The sequence below is a fragment of the Cupressus sempervirens genome, chromosome 4 (assembly GCF_028749045.1).
Source record: "Cupressus sempervirens isolate cs-2001-9-10 chromosome 4, ASM2874904v1, whole genome shotgun sequence".
Classification (NCBI taxonomy): Eukaryota; Viridiplantae; Streptophyta; class Pinopsida; order Cupressales; family Cupressaceae; genus Cupressus; species Cupressus sempervirens.
The window spans coordinates 771437688-771459886 of record NC_143121.1 but is presented as its reverse complement, the minus strand read 5'-3'; the positions used below and the strand labels follow the sequence as shown (position 1 = coordinate 771459886).

Sequence of the window (22199 nt, the reverse complement as noted above, 5' to 3'; positions counted from 1 at the left end):
TGGTTTTCTTTACATGTGCTTGACATCAATATTTTGATGGCATTGTGAGAATTGATGGAGTATTTTGTGCTTTGGTAGTGCAACTTGTAAGAGTAGCAGTTTATTTGTTCTGCCCTAGTTTATGATAGATAGTTTCACAGCCTTCTATCGATAGCGATCCTCAATCTGATTCCTATCTTTTACATTATCGTGATTATTTTTGGTAGAGCTTGAGTATACTTCCTTCTGTGATGAGGAATCCAATCCATTTTTTGCAAAAATAAGGGCTTCAAATGGATTCGTAATTTGCCTACATATACTTTTGTTGAAATAAGTTTGACTGCCTACATATACTTTTTTTGAGATAAGTTTTACTGCTATTATTATTTGATTGCGAAGAAATTTTTTTGTATTTCTACTTTTCTCTGGCTTTGCGAGCCATTAAAATCAACTATTAGACCCAATATTAATTATGAATTCTATGATTATAATATTAATTCTCACCCCCACTTATGCAATAATTATGTTTGCTTCACATGTATTGCACAATATATAAATGAGCAGAACATTAAATTCCATCAAGAAAGGCTAAGATTGATTCTCTTGTGTCATTGGCTACTTTATGCTGTTAAGATAGAAAAGTCAACTCACTATAGTAATTGCTTACACTTAGGTGCTTCTATGTAAATGTAGTGAGTGAGTATACATAAACTAAAGACATAAAAAGGTTAATTTTCTTTTAAATTTGTTTAAGAGAACCATACTCAACCCTTCAAAATGATATTTAGATCAATATAAACAACATTAAAAATCAAACTCACTTAATTTATATTATCTTTAATTATATCACTAGATTTACTAAAATAAAAAATTAAATTTTAAATAAATATTTCAAATCATCATTAGTGCATTACTCATCCCCTTGAACTATCTATTATTTTAACACACATGGTAACTATAAACTTACATTTTCAATGGAAAAAGATTTATGATATTCCTATCAAGAAATATGTGTAGTTTTTGAGTCAAATTCACTAATCTATGTTTCATCACTAGTGATTCACAAGAACCCATCTCTCATAAGAATCAATGGTTAACTAAGCACTCATTGCATAGATGATTCTCATAGAGGTGAAACATCGAGTTGTCCCAAGAGGTCACTTCATAAGAACCCATCTCAAAAGAATGAATGGTACACGAAGGGCCTATTTGGTTGCTGGAATATAATTTGGGAATTGGAATTTAAAATTCACGATTTGGAGTTCTAGAATTTGAAATCAAGATTACGATTTCCAAAATTTGGTTTGGACCGTTGGTTCACCCAGAATTCATAATCAAAATATACATTTCCTCCATTTGGTTGCACATTTCTAAAACTGGAATACCAACTAGAATAAGCATAGATGAAATATGTTTTTAATATATTGTTACAATCACAGAGCAATAAATGCCACAAATGAAAGGAAATGAAAAAACACGATGAAGTAGAGGAATCTCCATTCATTATGTTACAATGAAATTGAGCAGAGGCAGTCAAGGAATTTAAAATCCTTTGCCACTTGATAGAGTATATTAATCTGTCAGAGGGCTTCCCATTTTAGTATTTGGCAAAAATCCCTCCATCGACAAGCTTATTTGTTGCATATCCTACTATCAACACAACTAGAGGCCTTTTTTGTATGAGACAATTTTGAAAACAATTCATGTGCCTTGTTCTAGACTTTTACATTTGGTATTTTGTCCAATACGTCTTGAAATTCTAAGAAAATTACCTCATTTGTGTCTTTTTAACGAATATCTTACTTTCAAAGTTTGGACATCTATATTCTCGTAGCTTAAACAATTATAGTCTTCCACTCCTTGTTTTAATGGACACTATATAACCTGTTCAAAATTTTCATTTTAAAAAAATCGAAGAGGACACTGAGTCAACTCCCTCCACAAAATATTCTTTCTTCAGATCTACATTATCAAACAATCAACATTTATTATCTATGCTCCATTCTAATTGATTTTTAGTCTACAACTTTCAAAGCTTTTCTAGCATGTGCACTTTGTGCCTATTGTGTGCGACCTTGATCCAAACACTTTAGAGAAGTCGAGTAGAGGTGATCAAGCAGAGTGCTTGCCTAGTAGAGCAATGTGAGAAATAGGTCAGGAAAACCTCAAAAGTTTTTCATTTCAATTGATATGTAATGCTTGTATTTGGCAAATTGGAATTAGAATGAGAATTGGAGCAATTCCACCTATTTAGATGGAAGACCAAATTCTAGTTTTAGAGGGTAAATGGGGATACCAAATTCTAATTTTTCTAATTATAATTATGATTTTGTGCACCCAAACAATAGATTAGATTTTTTTTAGAATTACAAATGCCAATTCCTGTCCAATTCTAGCAACCAAGTGAACCCTAAGTACTCATTGCATCTAGAGAATTCTCACCAAGACAATTCGTTGAACCTTACTGAGAGCTCTCCCAACTTAGAATACATTCATTCATTCTCATAAGACTTGTGAACCACTACTCATGTAAGAGATCAATGAATTTGACTTAAAAACCGCAAATTTGAATCCCTTATCTACTACTTAAATATTTAGAAATGCGATCACAACTTCGAAAATTTTAATGCCATTTCTCATCCTCGTACTACTCAACCAATGTGGAGACCAAACCTCTCCTTCAATAAGAATAGTAAGGTTATTAGAGAGTCTTTTCGAAATGATTTCTTCGGTAGTAGTAAGTATTAGGTAAATGAGGTAGGCACCACATGACCAAACGACCATCCTAATATTCAAGCACCACAAGATGCCACCTCCAACCACTATGAGTGAAAATGACCCGCCCACCTAACTATCACCCCAACCACGGGTCTCTTTAAATCCATGGTGGTTAGGTCCACCACAAGTGCTAACGGATATTCCTTTGTATTCGTTTAAACTGCTAAAATACAAAAAAGCTAAAAAAATCTCAACGTATATATTTTCAAGGCCAGATGAACGTTTTATTTTGTTTTTTAATTAAGAGCGGAAAAAACAAAGGGAAAAGATAAGGGATTATTGAGTGTCCCGTCACGTGAGCAGCGGGTCCCAAGTCATATTGATGTCGCCACCAAGATAACAATTAATAACAATTGGTTCAACTGTCCCTAATCTTCTCGTATATCCGACCGGAGAAATAGGAAGGACCTCTGTTTGAACATCTCACACATTTTTCTTGCAGAAAAAGCAGAGCAGCACCAAGAAAATAGGAGAAAAATAATGGGGTTTGGAGAAACCAGAGAGCTCACTGGTTTACCGAAGCTTAGAAGCAAGTACCAGCCTCAGTTACCACCCGCACTTCAGGTTTTATTATAGCGTAACTTTTTTCCTTTATAAGATGTTAAACTGTAGTGTTGTTGTGAAGTTGTTTGGAGCTGAAAATTTGAGTAAATGATGGCCGGGAGTTTCGATCTGTGAAGTTTAGCACATTTAGCTGACGTGTATTTGCTTTCTTTGTTTGGTCTTTGGTCTGATTGGAAAATGTTGTCTGATTGATAAATATTCTGTGGTTTTGATATGAGGCTGGCTTTGTGTTAGTAGAATTAGATGAGGAGAGATGGATTATATGTGCATTTTTTGGAAGATTGGCTTCGTGTTGGTTATTTCGAAGCAATGGTCCAGTTAGAGAAGAGAGTTTGGAATTTTTTGATGTGGTGTTAAAATTGGTGAATTGCATTTTAAAGAAAGTTGCTGTTTGTACTTGACATGAACGTGTGGAAGTATGTTTTTGAAATGCAAGAATTGAGTAGAAGAGTTTTAACGTTCAGATGCCAAAGGTAGCTCGGGGAACATCAATAATAAGAATTACAGCTGCGATCAGCGGTTGTGAGGGGATTTTACTTTTTTAATTTTATTTCAGTATTGCTGAATATTGTAATTCGTCATCCCTATTTCGTTACCAAGATAAATATTTTGAATGACTCAGTATGCGACGGCAATAAGTGTTTTAGGCTTCTACGCTTCGTGATTTTGAATGTTATTGATGGAAAAAGCCTCTGATACATTTATTGGTAGTGGACATTTATCTGATCCATTGTCAAGAAAGGTCAACTTGGAGAAATTGCAGTAGACTGATTAATAGGTTTTCTCTTGGCCCCTTAGACTACTGGTACGAACGTCATTAAATATTCCTTCATTCATTCAAGATGAAATCTGTGTAGGATTAGAGAAAAATATTTATTATATTTTCTAGAAATGTGAATGTGTGTGTAATTGGGTTCTTTGCACGTTTCCTTTGAAGTTGCCCTCAATATTAGATACATTTTGCCATCATATATAGAGAAGAATAAGATAAAGCTTGGGTATTTATTCTTAAACTAAACTCTTATAAACAATCTTATATTAAATTTTTTAACAAACGAACTAGACAAAGCTTGGTGCATTTATTATCAACCTAAACTATTGTGAAACAATAGTCTAAACTGATAAGCATGCTCTGACAGTTCCTAGTTACCATATTGGCATAAAAAGTCATCATCATCATTTGCAAATGTAAAATCAGTGCAATTTCATAGGCGTTTGGAGGATTCATTTATTTATAGCTCGTGATTCACGGCTGGCGAATTATAACTGTACAGTCAAACATTGATTACTCATTGATAAGAATGTCATCTTCAATTTGTTCTAATTTATAATTTTATACCAATGATAGGATTTCCTCATTTAAAACTGTATCATGAAATTATTGGAAATCATAATTGGTGATTCTTCTATATTGTATTCCTTGTCCATCACATTAGTGAAGAAGACAGAAGTGGTTATATATTTGTGCTAGCTTTAGAGGCCAAAAATAGTGTTCTAAAAGTACTTAGCAGTTAATCTATTTAATATTGTATTTCTATAATAATAATATTCTTCAGCTTTCTCAGTGTTAAGGCAAAAGCTATAAGATTACATAATCAGTGTAAATGGACAAGTGCAAATTATCAGTTCATGATTTGTCAAATATATCGTCTGCACCCGTGAAATGGTAGAAATGCATTTTTGTAGTGCTCGAATAGTGCAATTATGCTTAGTAGTATTTTCAACTTTTATAATGTGATTAACTGATTATCAGTACTACATGAGTGAGATAATTAAATAGAAAGGATAGTATGCTTTGGAAGGTTCATGGATGAATAGCTTTCTTATCTAATCCCCTTGGGTTCAATAAAAAATACACCTATTCTGGTTAGAGTGGTCACATGTGTGTTATACTGGTATGCAATAATACAACTACAGCCTTGGTCACACAGGCCTTTAACATTTACACACTGTTTACTAATATATTAAATTTGTTCTTCTATCCAATCATAAATTCAGCAATTTCAACTATAATTGTCAAATGCGTGCCATGCATAATAAGTACTGGTGTGAGATTTTCACACTGTCACCCCATTGCAAATGGGGCCCCCTCTTTTCGCTTCAGCTGTAGGAGTAGGTAGTCTTTAGGGTCTTAAATGACAGCAATTTTGAGTCTCTAGGCTTTAGTAGGAGATAAAATGGAGTCATGGAGGAAGAGGGCTTGAATTCAGTCCAGTTTTAGAGTCTTTAAGTGAGGAAGTTTCCAGGTCATCAGGAAGGAGCTAGTTGATCAAATTAAGAGAAGTTTAGCCAAAGGGCCAGGTCAGACTTCATTTTGAGCATGAAAAGAGGTTTCACTCGGGCCCAATCCTTGGTCTTTTTTCCAGCCAAAGCATTAGGCAAAACATGAAAGCAAAAGTGGCCAAGTCTAAGTGAAGGGGAGTATTAAGTGTGAAGGCAGAATTCTGGTAGGAAATTTGTCTAACTGAGGAATCTCCGCCAAGGAAATTCCTCTAATTCTGGAATCTCTGCCCTCACAATTGGACTGGTATTTGGTATAGTTTAAGACTTAAGTCCTTGGGTTTGGGAAAGGATCAAATTGATAGACATGAGTAAAGTTTGGATGACTTGAAAGGTTTGGAAAAGTTTTTAGCGCCAGGAATTGTGGTAGGAACTTCCTCTAATTCAGGAATTTTCGCCAAGGAAATTCCTCTAGCTTGGGAATTTCTGCCAAGCAAAAAAGCCTTAATTTTGATGGCAATTAGAGTACCGAAGTGTGAATCAAGAATCAAGGTAATGAAGGGGGCAAGTTCAAAAAGTTTTGAAGTTGGAAGGAAAGGTTTTGACGTGCTCTAGAATTCATGATCTTACTTTGCAAGCTTAGCATGAGAAGTGACCTTATTCCAGAAAGGATTGAGTAACTAGTGTTTTAACTTGAAATAATAACTATTCGATTCTGCATGTTGTAGTGGAATAAAACTCACATCAAGTATAACCTTGGTCAGACAGATGCATAACATCCTTACTGTTCTCTAATATTCAGTGTTTCTCCATTTATCAATTGGAGCCAATAATAGTTATTTAATGCAGGAGGGTGAGCATTGTTAATTGTAGGGCTTAACACTCGATAGGTGCAATAATGCTTCTTTTTTAATGAGAGTTAAAAGAGTAACAAAGCTTGAACAAAAATCAAAGCTGTCAAAGTTTCAATTGATTTGGAGAGTTGTTACATGACTTGATGTGAATTTGGATCTGTTTGATGAATTGATAAGTATGAGATAAGAGTACCGAAGTGGCATCTGGGATTGGCAGGCTTGCTCAGTTTCATTTGCCCATATTCTGCTCTGCTCTAATAGCATTGCTACACAGAAGGGACAGTTTTACAGTGTACTCCTTGAGCTGTAACTACATCTTGAGTAGTTGGATGACTTGATATGAATTTGGATCTGTTTGGTGCAACCTTTTCAGATTCTGAAATTCTAGCCCTTTTGTCCAGAAACCCTGATGATGTGTGCCATTGGGTCATTTGACCTATTTTCTGACTTTTCTCCAGTACTAGGGCTTTTTGTCCCTTTTTTTCTAAGTTTTGTAAATGTGAAAATGGACGCGTAAAACAGTTTTTATGGTGAAAGAGTTACCAGAAAATTTAAGTCATGAAAACTCAATGTCCAAAATTGGCTGCTTGTGATTACTTGCAATTAACAGTGACTGTATTACAGGTTTGCTTCTTTGGGTACAATTATGCTTCTATATGAGCAGCACAGTGATATAATATGCAAAACGTTTTCTCCCTGTAATATTCAAAAGATGTTGCGGCAACTTCCAATCTAGGAAGAGTTTACTTCTTGTTTTGTCTTATCTGAACATTTATTCAACTGTGCTCTAGATGAATCTGAATCTGCATGCTTTGCTCTTTTTGGCTGTTTGCACAATGTACACAATCAGCCTCAGCTGGATGTGCCTATTCTAGGGGTGTGAAGGGTAATACACTCAGTTGGGACCAAATGTGTCACTTATTCCCACCCCACCAAGTGCTGGATGTTTTCTGAGGTTTTGGACCTCTGTGGAGGCCTACTGTTTTCCTTGACTTACATTTGCTCTAAATAGTACCCTGGCATGTTGATCATCTTTAGAGTGAAGGTGGAAATGTATGTAGAGTTCATCATTGGATATACACACTCCAAGTAAGTATAATCAAGTAAAACAACATTAAAATGCAGTTGCATGAATGAATTGATATTGCTCCCATCCCCCAAAATGGAGGCTTCTGGTTCCCAAAAACTTGAGGGCTCATGAGAGGATGGAACAATTCTGTTACTCTATCTTTCAAATACTACTTGGATTTGCATATTATTTGTCTTGTCTATCCAATTTTCCAATCATCTGGCTCTCCTCTCCTTATTTTCCTTACCTTCTTGATGACAGAGCATCCTTTTTCCAACTCTTGTGGAGAATCAGGTGCCAAAACTCCATTGAAATAAACAACGGGCCTTCTGCATCATTGATCATGGAAAGAACAATCCGAAACAATTGGGAAACAAAAATATTCTTTCATGAGGAGGACTGAAGGGAAACAAAAATACTCCTTCCTATCTATTCATGAACTGATTAGTTGCTCTAGAGCTAAACTATTTTTAGGAAATTGATTTTTGTCTATCCGTGATGTTTCATTCTCATTATGAAAAATATCAAGCTATTCTAGAACTGGATTTTCTTATCAAAATTGGTCTCAAAATTCACCAAACTTGAAGCAGCAATATTTGGGTCTTGCAACAACATAGTTAGATGTTATAGAGAGACATCAATTTCTAGTGTGATATTCTTTGTTTCTTCATCAAATATTTCCTTAACAATTTGAGTAATTTAAAACTTCAGCAATATTTGGTATAGGTTATATCAATAACCCTTCAATTGTTGGGTTCCTTGAGCCTTGGATTTGTTCTTTTTGCCCCTCACAAGAGCTGGATGTCTCATAATTTCTGGAAAAAGTTAGTCATAAAACCATCAGGGCTTGGAGCCTTATCCCCATCCATACCAAAAAGATCTTTTTAACTTTTGTCATTGACATAGGACTTAGAAGCATCTTGTTTTGTGCTTTACTAACACAGGAGGGAATGTTATCCAGAATAGCATCAAAGTCATTAGCCTGGGTCAACTCTTGCCAAAAACCTTTAGTAAAAATCTCTCCTTCATGTTGAATAACCTCTTTCTCTATGAAAATGGAGCCTGTGGAGTCATTGATAAAATAAATACAATTCACAATCCTTTTGGCTCTAACTGAGTTATGGAAGAATTTGGTGTTTCTATCTTCCTCTTGCAACCTAATTTCTCTGGATTTTTGTTTCCAAAAGATTTCCTCCTTTTGTAAAGTCTCTGAGTACTTTGCATTCAATCTCTTTTCTTATTCAAAATCCAAATTATTCATCCCTTCTAGAATCACCTTTTTATTCAAGATTTTCAGCTCATGTTCAATTCTCATTTTTTCTACAAAGATGTTTTTGAAAACTACTCTATTCCACCTTTTTAATTGCTCTTTCAATTTTTTAAATTTTTTTAAAGAAGATACAAGCTTTGTTACCTTCCCATTGTGGTTTTGTTGTCCATCAACTTTGATCAGATCACCAAAGCCTTCAGTGCATAACCACATCTTCTCAAATTTGAAAGGACATCGCTTTGGAGTATGACCTTCCATGATATCCAAGCAAATTGGGAAATGTCAACACTTAAATTCTAATGCAATGTGGCCTAGCTGCTGTTAGGAATCTATCTAGTTTTTTTGCAATGTTGGAGAAGCCCTGTCTTCTATTTGTCCAAGTGAATTCCCTCGAATGGAAAGCCAACTCAAACAAGTTATTACTTATCACATAGTTATTGAAGTTTCTCTATTTGGCACTTTCCCAACCCAATCCACCTTTTTTTACTAATCGGTCTTAAGATAGAATTAAAGCCTCCACCTAAAACACAAAATTTGTCTTTCTCTAGAAAATGTTAGACAAATTGAGCCAAAGATCTAGGACTACCATAGATGTTGGACCATAAACATTAATCAGGTTAAAACCACCATTAAGTTGCTTAGAAGAAACCTAAACTTGTTGCCATGATTTATTTGAGGCCATTACATTTATGTCTATAACTTTAAAGTTCCATAGCTTACCAATTCCCCCAAGAAACACCCTAAGCTTCAACAAAAGAATACGGCCAATTTCAAAAGTGCCTAGAGAAGCCCAAAAACTTTTGACTATTCAACTCTTAACTCTTGTAACAAAACAATCTCTAGATGTGTTTGATCAATACACTTCTTGATCAAACAAACTTTGTTAGGGGCATTGCAGCCCCTGACATTTCACAAAAGGTCCTTCATTGCCCTCAGGAAAAGTCGGGATACCCTTTTCTTGATCTCAATTTGGTTTGACCCGATGCACAACTAGCTAGTTCACAACTTGGATGTAACTAACATTCTTCCATGCTTCTTCTTCTCCCCCCCTTTGCATTTCCCTTTCGTTGAAGAGGATTGAGCAATGATTCCTTTACTAGAGAATCTCGTCGATGCATTTAGGCCCAAAAGGTTCTCACCACTCCATTCTTCATTTGTGGTGTACTCAAATTTACAACTGTTGGCTTCATCCTTTTCCACATCCTTTGTAAATTCCTTCTCCAAGTTGTGTTTTGGAGACATGGGAATGTCTTTGAAAAATAACGGTCTTAGACACCTCATTTTGTGATCCATTGAGAGCTTGAGGCAATAGGTTAGTAGAGATGATCACAGAGGATATAGCAACTGATGTAGGAGCATCCTGGGGTGGTTGGCTATCTTGCATGATTAAGGGATTTTGGTGGGGTTGAGTGGACCTATTTGGGTCTTGGGTAGTTAATTTTGATGTATTAAATAATTACTATAAGCCTTTAAAGGCATTTGGTATTTAATTCCTATTGGAGGCCGATTTGTGGCTCTTCAAGTAGTTAATGTAAGGGATATTTAATTTGTAGCTTACTGGGCCGACTTGTGTCTTAGATTGGTATAAGTAGGGGTTGTGGTGAAGTCTTTAGTCATTATTCATCCATCTTGGAGAAGAGGAGGTGGTAGAGGAGAGAATTTTGAAGAGAGCTAGTAGCTGAGGTTTGGGAAACGAGGAGATTGCTTGGTGGGCTTGCGAGTACCAGTTGGATCTTCCTTGGAGGTTTCTACTAGAGTGTGGATCTGGACTAGCTAGTGTTTGGGTTGGATCTTGAGGGATCTTGCAGAATTCTTATTGTAATTGCTATTGTATTTGGCCATAATTGGGAAGGCCTTACAGCTCGGCACATTGCATGTAACTGTTATTTTATGAATAAAGAGTTGTGACTTGGCTTCAAATCTTACATTGTTGTGTTTCCGCTGTGTGATTATTTGCTGGGGGCTAGGACATCTCCTTTGGGGATTCTCCTACCTTGTACTGCATGAAGTGGTATTAGAGCGAAGGTTGTTCTTGAGTGTGTAGACTGAGCACCGAAGTTGAGGCAGTTTGCACTAGGGTTTTGTGAAGTGGATTTATTAGGGTTTGTGAAAATCTTGGAAGATGACTTCGAGAAGATTGCACCCTAGGGCGATTGATGATCTTAGTGATGCTGTGGAAGAAAGGATCTTCGAGAGGGTTAAAGCAAATTTTAGATCTGAAATAGAGGAGGTTAAAGCCACTTTCAGATCTGAGATGGCATTGATGAAGAGTGATATGATCGCTGAGATCATAAGTGCTAGAGGTGGTGTACCTTGGCATACGGGTACTGAAGATGGTTATGAGGAAGCTACTAAAGACTTTGAATTTGCTGGATCAAGTGGCGAGGCCAAAACTGATCGTGTGGAGAGACCTATGGGAAATAGGGTTGGTTAGTTTGCTAGACCTAGATCTCAGTTGAAGTTGAAGCATAAGATGGAGGTTTCTAATTTCTCGGGTACTTTGAATCCTGAAGACTTGATTGATTGGATTGGTGAATTGGAAGACTACTTTGAGCTTGAGGATATTAAGGATCCACTTAGAGTAAGGTTGGCACAAACTAAGCTGAAGGGACATGCTGCTCTTTGGTGGAAAGAATTGCAAAGAGACAGAGAAGAAGAAGGTGAAATGAAGATCACTAGATAGAGATTGATGGTGGCTAAATTGAAGGCTAAGTTCATTCCTGTTGATTATGAACTTGAGTTGTTTAAGAGGTTGCAGAATCTGAAGCAGAAGGATATGACTGTGAAAGATTATATCGAGGAGTTCTACAAGTTGACTATTCGGTCTGGGCATAGAGAATTGTCAAAGGAGAAGGTAGCACAGTACATTAATGGTTTGAGATTCAATATTCAGGATGAGGTTGGTATGCTGAATATTTCTGCGGTTGAGGATGCTTATCAGTATGCTTTGAGAGCAGAGGAGAAGCTAAAGAGGAAGAATCAAGGTAGTTCCTGAGGGAAGGAGAAGCAAGATAGTTCAACACAAGCTAAACTAAATGCAAAAGGTGAACCAAAACCTGTTGAACATAAAAGGATAGGTGGAGGTGGGTTTAGGGGTAATTATTTCAAGTGTGGTCAAGAAGGGCATAGATCTTTTGAAGGACAACTGCTGTTGTGAACGAGGTTGCAGTCCAGGACAGTCAGCCTGAGGAAGGAGAGAGTTTGCTAGCTCGACAGGTATTGGTCAGAGGCCAAAGGGTCATGGATAAGAGGCCTAGAGGGAGAGGAGAAAACCATTCCCGGAGAGGGACAAAGGATCCTTCAGAGGAGAATCAAGAGATTTTTGAACATCTTAGAAAGGAGTCAAAGGCTAAAGGGTTATGATTAAAAGGTCTAGAGGGAGAGGAGAAAACCAAAGCAGAATTGGTTGGTGGGTTCAACCATGAGGAGGGAGAGGTCCATGGAATAGAGAAGGTTCCTAGGGGAGTGTGTGAGGGAGAGCATTCCTTGAGAAGGACAAAGGATCCTTCAGAGGAGAATCAAGAGATTTTGAACATCTCAAAAAGGAGTCATAGGCCAAAGGGTCATGGATAAGAGGCCTAGAGGGAGAGGAGAAAACCAAAGCAAACTTGGCTCGTGAGTCCAATTGCGAGGAGGGAGAGGTCCATGGGATAGAGGAGGTTCCCATGGATTTTGAAAAAAAACCTTAATTGAATCAGTCACAATTTGAGGAGATTACCAGTTTCCAGCTAGTTACAAATTGTCTAGACATTTAATGCGGGCCTCCACCAAGTTCTCCTGTAAGAAGTGAATCGGTCCAGCCATAATCTGTAGGAACTTAGGATCCTCATGCCAGCTCTGTCCTTTTTTAGCAATGAATTGTTGAAGAAGCTTTATTTTGTCCTTGTTGGGCATTCTCCTAAATGGTGTATACCCCCATTGCAATATTGACATGAATGCAAAGATTCTTCCACCTCTACTGGTTGTCTCCAAATTCCATCCCTGTCACAAGTTCTATTACTCTTGTAAGAGGTATGGGGCTTGCCACAAGATACAAATTGTAGCATACGTGCTGAAGTCTTTTGTCTCTACTGCGTGATCCATCTTCACAAAAGTTCATAGTTTATTGCCAATGACCTATGATGTGTTTTCATTCTAGTATTCATGGGTTAGGTTATGCTGTAACATCCTGTTTTCCCGGGTCTTAATTAACAAATAACATACTCAAAGAAATACAATTATTACTTCATCTTCATAGGAAGTCAGTGAAATCAGTTTCGTTCATACGAAAGGGATTGGCGGTTAAAATCAGTTAAACAAAATTTCTTAATGAAGAGCTAAAAACACCATCAATGAAAATTACTATAGAAGTTAAAAACCACATGCCATGAAATTTGAGATCGAAATCAAAACTAGGGATGCTTCATTGTATCAATTAGGGTATCGATTACCATTGGATCATTTAGGGCTTTCAGTTATCACAGTATCACTTAGGGCTTCCGATACGACTGATTCAAATAGGGCTTCTGATACCACAAATTCATTTAGGGTTCCAGTTAGGGCTGAATCAATTAGGGCTTCAGATTTCTTTCCTTCCGATTACTTAACTGTGGCAGTAGCTCAAGATTAGAAAATATGCTCATATTCGATATTCATATAAATGAAAAACAATCCATAAATCTATCTCTTGCATCTAGGTGTAAAGTATCTGTAACGATGTAATAACTCAGTTAATCTTACCTTCTCGCATATACATCATAAAAGTGATAATACCTGTTTCCGATAAACAATTAAATGTATTGCTTATCTGTGTCTGTTGCACGTCCGACAACTTAAAGAGAGGTGGAACATTGTCAGGGGCTTAACCACCCAACCTCGGACCAAATCTTATCCCCACACGATCTCTAACAAGAAAGGCCCTCCCTACCTGGAACTGATAGGGGTCATTTTGTCATTAGCTGAGTGTCCTGGCATCTAGACACACCTCTCGACTTGACAGCAGGAGAAACATTAAACATGATCTTGCATGAGTTATTAAATGTTTCTTTTTAAAAAAAAAGAGGGTTAAATCTTGTTATGCCATAATTAATACTAATTCATATTATTGCAGATTCCTTTCTCTCACCTCATCACCCATTCCTTTGGCTACATAGCCGGGTGAATCCTGGTGTTCGGAATTCTCAAAGCTGACGACTCTGTCAATTATTCAAGAAGATTACATGCATCTAGCATTTCACACCTTGTGATTATATAATTATGTTCTTTAAAGGTTCCATAATTGATTGTTTAAATCTAACATTCATTGGCATAATGATTATGGATCCATACTAAGTTTTTCTTGGATTTCACTTGCCATGACAAATAAAATTAAAAGAGGATTAACTCTGTAATATCAGAGAAGATATCAAACGTAAGCGTTATACATATGAACATGTCGTGAACATTGGGAAGGCTGGGTCAACTTATACCATGTCATGTATGAGCTCAATAATATTCAAACGTTACCCAACAAGTGTCTTTGGCATGTACTACGTTTGGAAACTCTTTTCAATAGATACTATTCAACTTCTTACATGATAAATCTGAGTAGTATGAAATAAGAAAGAACATTCATTATAGTTCACTAGAATTATTTAGTAAGTTAAATAATGTGAACACATTCATAGAGTAAGAGATTCCTATGCCTAGCTGGCTGCTATAGAAATTGAATTTAAATTCATTAGACAGGTAAGTCATGACCTAATAGGAAGTCAATATTGATGAAGAACTTGTAGAGGGATCAATCTTTCCTCCAATTAATTAGGACGTCACCCCAGTGAATAGGAACTTTTATCACTAGCCAAAATGCTTGTATGGCAGGTTGCTTGAACAAAGCTTTACAAACAATATTGCAGGGGTTTGGCACAAATAAAATTATGAATTCGGTGTGCTAAAAGCGGAAGTAATTAGTGGTAAAGATGTAGATCACTGCAGACAGGAAGTTGGGTGTATGGATGTTATTTTTGAATGTATCCTTCACAACAAGGCAGTTGAGTGCTTAAGAATGGAAAATTGGTGCCACGAAAATATAAGTTGGGGTCATGAAAACATAAGCCGGGTATCTACAAAAATCAAAATACTAATAACCAATTGTTTTTCATGACAATAAACAAGCTCACAAATCTCCTGACACAGTTCTTTGAAGAAAGTCGTAGCTTGATACACTGTTTCGTAAATCTCATGCTTGAAGATATACACTCTCTTTGAGACTGATTCTTGCAAATACATTGAGTAACAATAAAAACAAGTTGTAACAAATCGTATGCCCATGTGATAAAATTGACTCATCAATATGAACCAACCCATACAAGAGAGTAGATGAAGGAATATGAAACGTCAGAGTGAAACCGATGACACAAAGTTGACGCCAACATAAATAGACTTACACACTAAATAATCGAAGCCAACATTGATGATGCCAAAAACACAAAAGGCGTGTAATTCAATGCATGATTGACGATAAGGAATTCGGAAAAGGAAGAATAATGAATGCCAAATGAACCATCAACTTCTTATGAAACCAATCTACTCACACGCATGGAGTGACTCAGCTTCTGTAACATAGAAAAAATTATATTGGCAAATAAGAATGCCAAGTGTTGAATCAGTTTTCAAACGAGAAACAAATAAAAGATGGAAAAAGAGTTGGAAGGTTATATTTTGATTATTATTAAAATTCGAATGTTATTATCTCTGAATATTATTATAGTTTTATATTTATATATACATGTAAACATCACTTTATTAAATTATTAAACTATAATGGTGCCAAATCATTTTTTTATATTATATGCATGTATATAAATATTTATTAAAATAATATGCTGTTGAGATACTTTATATTTTAACCCAATTATTTTCTCAATTTATTTATTTAAATAGCTCATGTGGGTCCCACAAATGTATCTTGTTTCAAGTCGGCAGGTCTTCAACCCATTTGCTCAGTGATGGTGATGCTCTTGCCTAATTCTTTTCTGACAATGCTTCCACCCCTTTGACGTGTTTCCTACAAGGAAATTCTCCGTAATTAAATTATAAATTATTTAATCATAAATAATCATAACACTTAACCTTCATCTCAATTCCATGAATTCATGATTAACGATCAACTAGCATGTTATCCTCACTTGAATCATAACAATTAACTATCTTACCATTTCGCCGGATTATAACAAATTAAATTGCCAACTGACTTCATGTGAACCTTAACATATTTCAATTTAGATCAAAAATTGGGATGTAACATATATAGTCTTACCCGGATGGGAACCTCATCAATAGTTTCCATTTTTGGGTTGAAGTTTGGTGTCCAATCCTTGATGTAGTATCCTTTGCCATCCTTCATGTAGGGATCATTACCTAGAATACATTCCTTATCTTTGTTATCATTACACCAAATAAAAACTATTGGGTAGAGTTTTGATCACCCTTCCCCATCCCCATTGAATGTCACACCATTATTTCATAAATAAACCTTTCTCTTGTAGATCGCTCACAAAGACATTCCATTCATTGTTTTGCATCAAAACATTGACAACCGTTGAGCGAATGATTGGGGGGTTGTTCAAGGTTGTCCAGCCAGACAAGGGGTTTTTGGATGCCAAAAGTTTTGCTCCTGCTGCTTGAAGGGTTTTTGTAGACAAGTGTTTGCATACCCCGAACGGTTATATTGCTGGTCATCTTGGAGATTACCCTTGTTCCAAGTAGTTTCCTTAGTGGGTGAAGAGTGTTTGTCTCTTCCTCGATAAGGCCGACCATTTTTGAGGGCCAACATTTTGTGAGTGTGTTAAGGATCCCCACCCCTTCTCCTGGCATAATGTTTGTTGAAATGCCAATGAATTTCCGAAGAACCCCTATAATTCCAACATCAATGTTGAATGAAACCCCTACTAGGGCGCCTCTCGCATTCCACCATTTTTTGTCTTCTTTATTTGGTTTCTTTTTTAGCTAAATGAACAAATAACTTATTTCTAGCTGCTGCAGTTTTCCCTTTGAAAATGGCATCTATTTAAGGTCTTCACATTATGAACTTTGCAGTCATCCTAGCCTTGGAGTTAATGATACGTAAATTACTCAGGTCATAGCTTTTGAATCTTGTTATTCATATTATGTATAGAATATAATTTTCTATAAAATTTAATAAGCTCCATTTAGAACGTACTTCGTTGAGGTCTTTACATGATGAATTCTGCAGTCATCCTAAGCCTCGGAGTTTTCCTCTTAAAGACTTTGACTAAGCATTTTGTAAGTTATAAGATTAATTATGAAAATACTTTATCATCCCCATAATTGTAGAATGCTTCCCATATGATCAGTGACAATAGATTTCTATTTGTGATATCTTTTGTTTTTCCCCTCCATGTTAATGATGCATAAATTACTTGGGTGATAGCCTTTCAAGTTTGTTATGCATATTACATGTAGAACTTATTTTTTAAAAATGTTTTTTTAAGCTCCATTTACAACATACTTCATTGAGGTCTTGTTACAAATTTCAAATCTTTAATTAAGGAAATAATAGCCCATTTCCATTTTGCATTCAATCTTTTGCTGGATATTAATTTCATCACTCTCTTCCTTCACCTCCTGCAAGTATGGTAATAGGTGTTAATTGGGCATATTACGTGTAGAACAATTTTTTATAATAAGCTCCATTTACAACAGACCTCATTGAGGTCTTTTTACAGATTTCAAATCTTTGATTAAGTAATTACAAGCCCATTTCCATTTTGCATTCAATCTTTTGCTGGATATTTAATTTCATCACTCTCTTCCCCCAACTCCTGCAAGTATGGTCATTGGTGTTAATTGGTTGGACAGCATCTTAGGGATCTATTCCTGCTTGTGAGATCTAAGCTAGAGGCAGGTAGTAGTGATTCATTGTTGTTCAATTTCACATCAGAAAATGAATGCTATCCTGCTTTTGGGATATCTTTAGATGAATGCAGCTTGCAAATATGATTGAAAAAGTGGCATTTATTCATTTGTTGCAGTTCTTTCCCCTTATTATTTTATAGTACATTTCCAGGGTTGTTTTGTTTACAACTATATATATATATATATATATATATATATATGTATGTATAGAATATTAATGTATACACATTGTAGTTGATACTTTGACATATTTGGCTTTAACAGGGGGGACGTGTGAAGGTAGAAATCGGTGATCCGACTGTTGCTGCAGACCCATCTGATTGTCATGCAATAGCCCATTCGTTTCCTTTAACATATGGAAAACCATTGATACATCTTTCACCCATCAATGGCAAGAAGGATATTGAGGAATATCCTGCCATCAGGTACATAATTATCTCTGCTTTTTATAGTCTTTCTGGATTCAAAGGGTTACTCTATGACACTCCTGTTTGAGCTGTAATATGGTTAGAGTTTGCTGTACTTTTTTTGCTGCAAGTAGAAATTTTGAAATGGAAATGTGTCTTGTAAAGATAGGTGTTCTCTGAAATGTCTACTTTATAGTATACATGCTCTGAGGATGTATACTGTAGGAGCTAGTGAGCATTGTCTGTAAGGCTTTTTTGATGGAAAGAATTTTGATAGTTAATCCTCGGCCTGTCTTTGCAGACATAATTGTGACTGTTGGTAAACTAGACAAACCTAAGAATTTAATTATTTGAAATGCCATTATAATAGAGGATCGGAAAACATATTCAAGAGAAAATTCTAAATTGTGATTTCTCAACTGATAGACATATTACCAGCATTCATGTTCTGAAGTCAAATAATAATCCAGTTTCCATATCAATGACGATTCTGATCTGATTTCATAAAGTCACACACTTGACTGATTATTCCCTTCCTGCAAACAGTTATCCTTTGTACTGTTTTTCTCCTGTCCATGGATATTGTTTTAGCTGTGAAGAATGTTTGGTTTTGAGGATTAAAATTTTAATTTTTGATCTTTTAAGTATCAACAATTTACCTGGGAAATAAGTTATGCATGGATATGTTGCAGGGTGGGACTGGTATTTTCTGGACGACAATCTCCAGGTGGTCATAATGTGATCTGGGGTTTGCATGATGCAATTAAGTCACACAACTCTAAGAGCATTCTACTTGGCTTTGTTGGTAAGTTCTTTCTTACAAAGAACTGTTGATAAAGATGGAATTGATTTACAAAAAAATCATATACCTTGGGAATTGCTTGAAGAATAATATATTAAGATATACAAACCAAGAAATCTACCGCTTGTATGTTGTGCAATTGAGGTGGTTATGCTTATACCCTTCCTTTTTCTTTTTCTTTCACAATAAACATTATGTTCAATTCAGTGGAAACACAATATATGTTATAAGATGCATTCTCAACAAATTAAAAAATTCCTTAAATTACATTAGCAACACATTATTTTGCAAAATTCAATGACAAGATGCATGTAGTGAGTATATAAACGAGTGCAAAAATGTTTTCTACTAATTTTGTTGATTGAATGCAATTGAGTAGAAAATCAGACCCTCATGTGAAATTGTAATATAATAGTTAGCTGACAACTATTATGAATTTATGATCATTGCCTTTGGACATCATCATGATTCAGTACAATTAATAAATTGCATATTACAACATTTTACATCTTCGTCTTGCTTGGTTTAAGGAAAACTGGGAGAGGTTCTAAACTTCTAATAATCACTTTTGAATCTATGACACTCACACTATGATATTTCATCAATTGATCAATGATACTTGAATAGTGGTACAGTTAAATTTTCTTGACTTGGTGAGTTTTCATTGGGTCTTCCATTTATGAGCATAGCTGGAAAGCTTGGAAATGGCAAAAACTTGCTATATGTAAAGAACTTGACATTACAAAACTTCAATAACTTAACACATTGCTTAAATTTCATAAGAAATACATTTTTTTGTTGCAAAATTCAATGAGAAGATGCATCCAATGATTTCGTAAATGAGTACGAAACTGTTCTCTATTAAATTTGACTGACCAGAATGCAAATTGAGTACTTAGTGTTAGCCTCATGCAAAATATTGATGACCGATAGACTGCAACAATATAAAAAATAGTAAACTCTATTTATAAAACTAAAAGTGAATACAACATTTTACATCTGCCTATTCCCTGATCTAGTAAAAACCAAGGGAGAGGTAAAAATAGAGGGTCTAGTCCGTGAAGTTTGATGTAGCTCCTTTGCCTCACTTAGCATGATTGATCGTCGTCCCTTGACCTATATCTTGGATGTAGATGCTAATGACAATGTCTATACCTCAGCCTCGTCAATGTCATCTAGTTCCAAATCTCTTGTTGCACACACCTTCTTGAGTGCCCTACCTCTCCAAATCAAGGATCTTATCCTTAATAAACAATGGAGGTTTCTCATCTCCCCCTATCCAATCATTATAAGAATCCCTCATCTATATCAATTGGATCATTGTATTTGCCCTCTACCTTTCTTGTGTGCAATGAAATATTGTGTTGCACAAAAACAAGGTCATTGATGCGGTTTTGGTTTTTGGGATAGTTTCTTCCCCTTTTTTGTGTGGATGGCTTCAAATAGGCTCTAATTGCGCTCACTACTTGATGCATTACAAGGTTGGCGTAAGATGTGGAGGGAAAATCTTTGGAGATTTGGGGTCTTTATGCTTCATTTTGTCCACCAGGATTCTACAAAAATAAAATATGGAAGAGTTATAAAGTTGTAAACTTTAAAATTTGAAACTTGTGATTTGTAAGATGCATGTGAAAGACTTCAAATTTTATACTTGGTGTTTGAGTGGCTCTTCGTCTCTTAGCTAGCTCCAAAGAAAAGCCTACCCCTTGCTTCCCTAGAACTTTGCAATTCATTGACGACAAGGTCTCTCAATACAACCTGGGTCACCATCCTTTAAGTACATGTAGTGAGGACCTCCAAACCAATTTATTAGGATTTGAGTAGAAAAATGGGAATTGATGAAGTATCTTGCTGCATGGATGGGTTGGTGGAGTTGATTGATCTACATCCTACATATAATCTGCCATATAGGATCAAATTTGAAGTGGTCCCCTTTAGAACAACTTTTGCTAGACTTTTTGGCACTATCCATGGCCTCAAAAGCATACCTCATTGGGTTTTGATCCCCATCTACCAATTGGAATAACTCTAACCAAAGGGCCCCAACATCTCCAATTTAAAAATACAAAATGATTCAAGCTACAAATTTTTAATAGAAGACTTAAGAAGTGTAAAAAACTAAATATTTAATTTGAATTTAAATCAAAATTTGAAGTTACCTTCACAATCTTTGTAGCTCTTTGTGCATGAAGGTTGTCAAAGACTATGCTTGCAACCCTCTCTCCTTTAGGCTTCTTTGAATAAGATGAATCTAGCCATGCTTCACTCACAAACATTTGTTCCAAAGCCTCTAATGAACCAATAATGCTTTGCAATGTTAAGAAAACCAATGCAAACCCTACCCAATCTTACCAACTCTTTCCCTTGGATGTGATCTCTTATTAAATAATGAACTTGAGGGTGATTCTAGATAAATGTTTTGATACTTCTTGCATAATCTACAAGTAAATAATGTGACGCTCCATGCATAATCTACAATCAACGTCACCCTATCAAGTTTGCCCATGGTCTCCAAAAGCAGGTCAAGACAATGTGCTACTAAGGAACTTGTGTTTGTCTTGGAGGATTCTCCCAACCCCCACATATGTTGTTGCATTATTAGTTATGATTGTCACCACATTTTCTATGCCCACCTCTGGCTTCCTCCACATTTGAGAGAATAGTTTTGCATTTTTGACTTTCTTCGAGGCATCTATCAGTTTCAAAAAACATTTCACCTTTTTAAGCTGCCATAAAATCAATAATGGTGTGGTCGTTCTTAAATGTCCACCCATTGAAAAGAATGGTGTAGACAGTTTTTTACCAATCCTTTTTGGTACAAGTACGACATGAGTTGGTATTACAACCCAAGTGCGTATGACCCAAGTTGGTACCGAAGCTTTCTGAAAACTTATTATGACACTTTGTTGGAAGATTGGTACGGATATTTTGCAACACATTGGTACAATAGCTTCCTGATCAACTAGTACAACATCCCTCCTTGGTGTTGGTACAACTCCAATTGGTATGACCTTAAGGTTTTACTTTGGTACAACTTGTACGTCCTTGTCACTTCAGCGGAAGCTGATGAAATTGGCATAGCGTTTTGTACAGCATTTTGAATAAACTGATACAACCACAAGGTAGTTATTCTAATGGTTCAAGCAGGTATATTGCAGAAGGATTGCATATCTTTGCAAGTTATAGCCATGGCCATGAGTAGCAAGAGGAAACGATACATGCCCCCACATTAATTTAGGAGGGAAGCCATCTGGTGATCACATGGTTACCACTAATACTGTCACTTGGGAGAGCTTGAGTGCCACGGAGTGCTGGACATGGTGGAAAGACATAGATGAGTGCGATCCTATGGAGGTGGCAC

The 22199-nt window shown here is 36.0% G+C and overlaps 1 protein-coding gene across 1 annotated transcript in view; it reads left to right on the top strand.

Annotated features, from left to right (window-relative positions):
• Positions 1–3167: 3167 nt before the first annotated feature.
• Positions 3168–22199, top strand: part of LOC149563653 (pyrophosphate--fructose 6-phosphate 1-phosphotransferase subunit alpha-like) — a 74649-nt gene continuing 55617 nt past the window's right edge. The window contains exons 1-3 of the mRNA XM_089826814.1: positions 3168–3321; positions 17894–18054; positions 18729–18841. Of these exons, the coding sequence (XP_089682940.1) occupies positions 3238–3321; positions 17894–18054; positions 18729–18841 (358 nt within the window). The 5' untranslated portion in view covers positions 3168–3237. The remainder of the gene's footprint in view (positions 3322–17893; positions 18055–18728; positions 18842–22199) is intronic.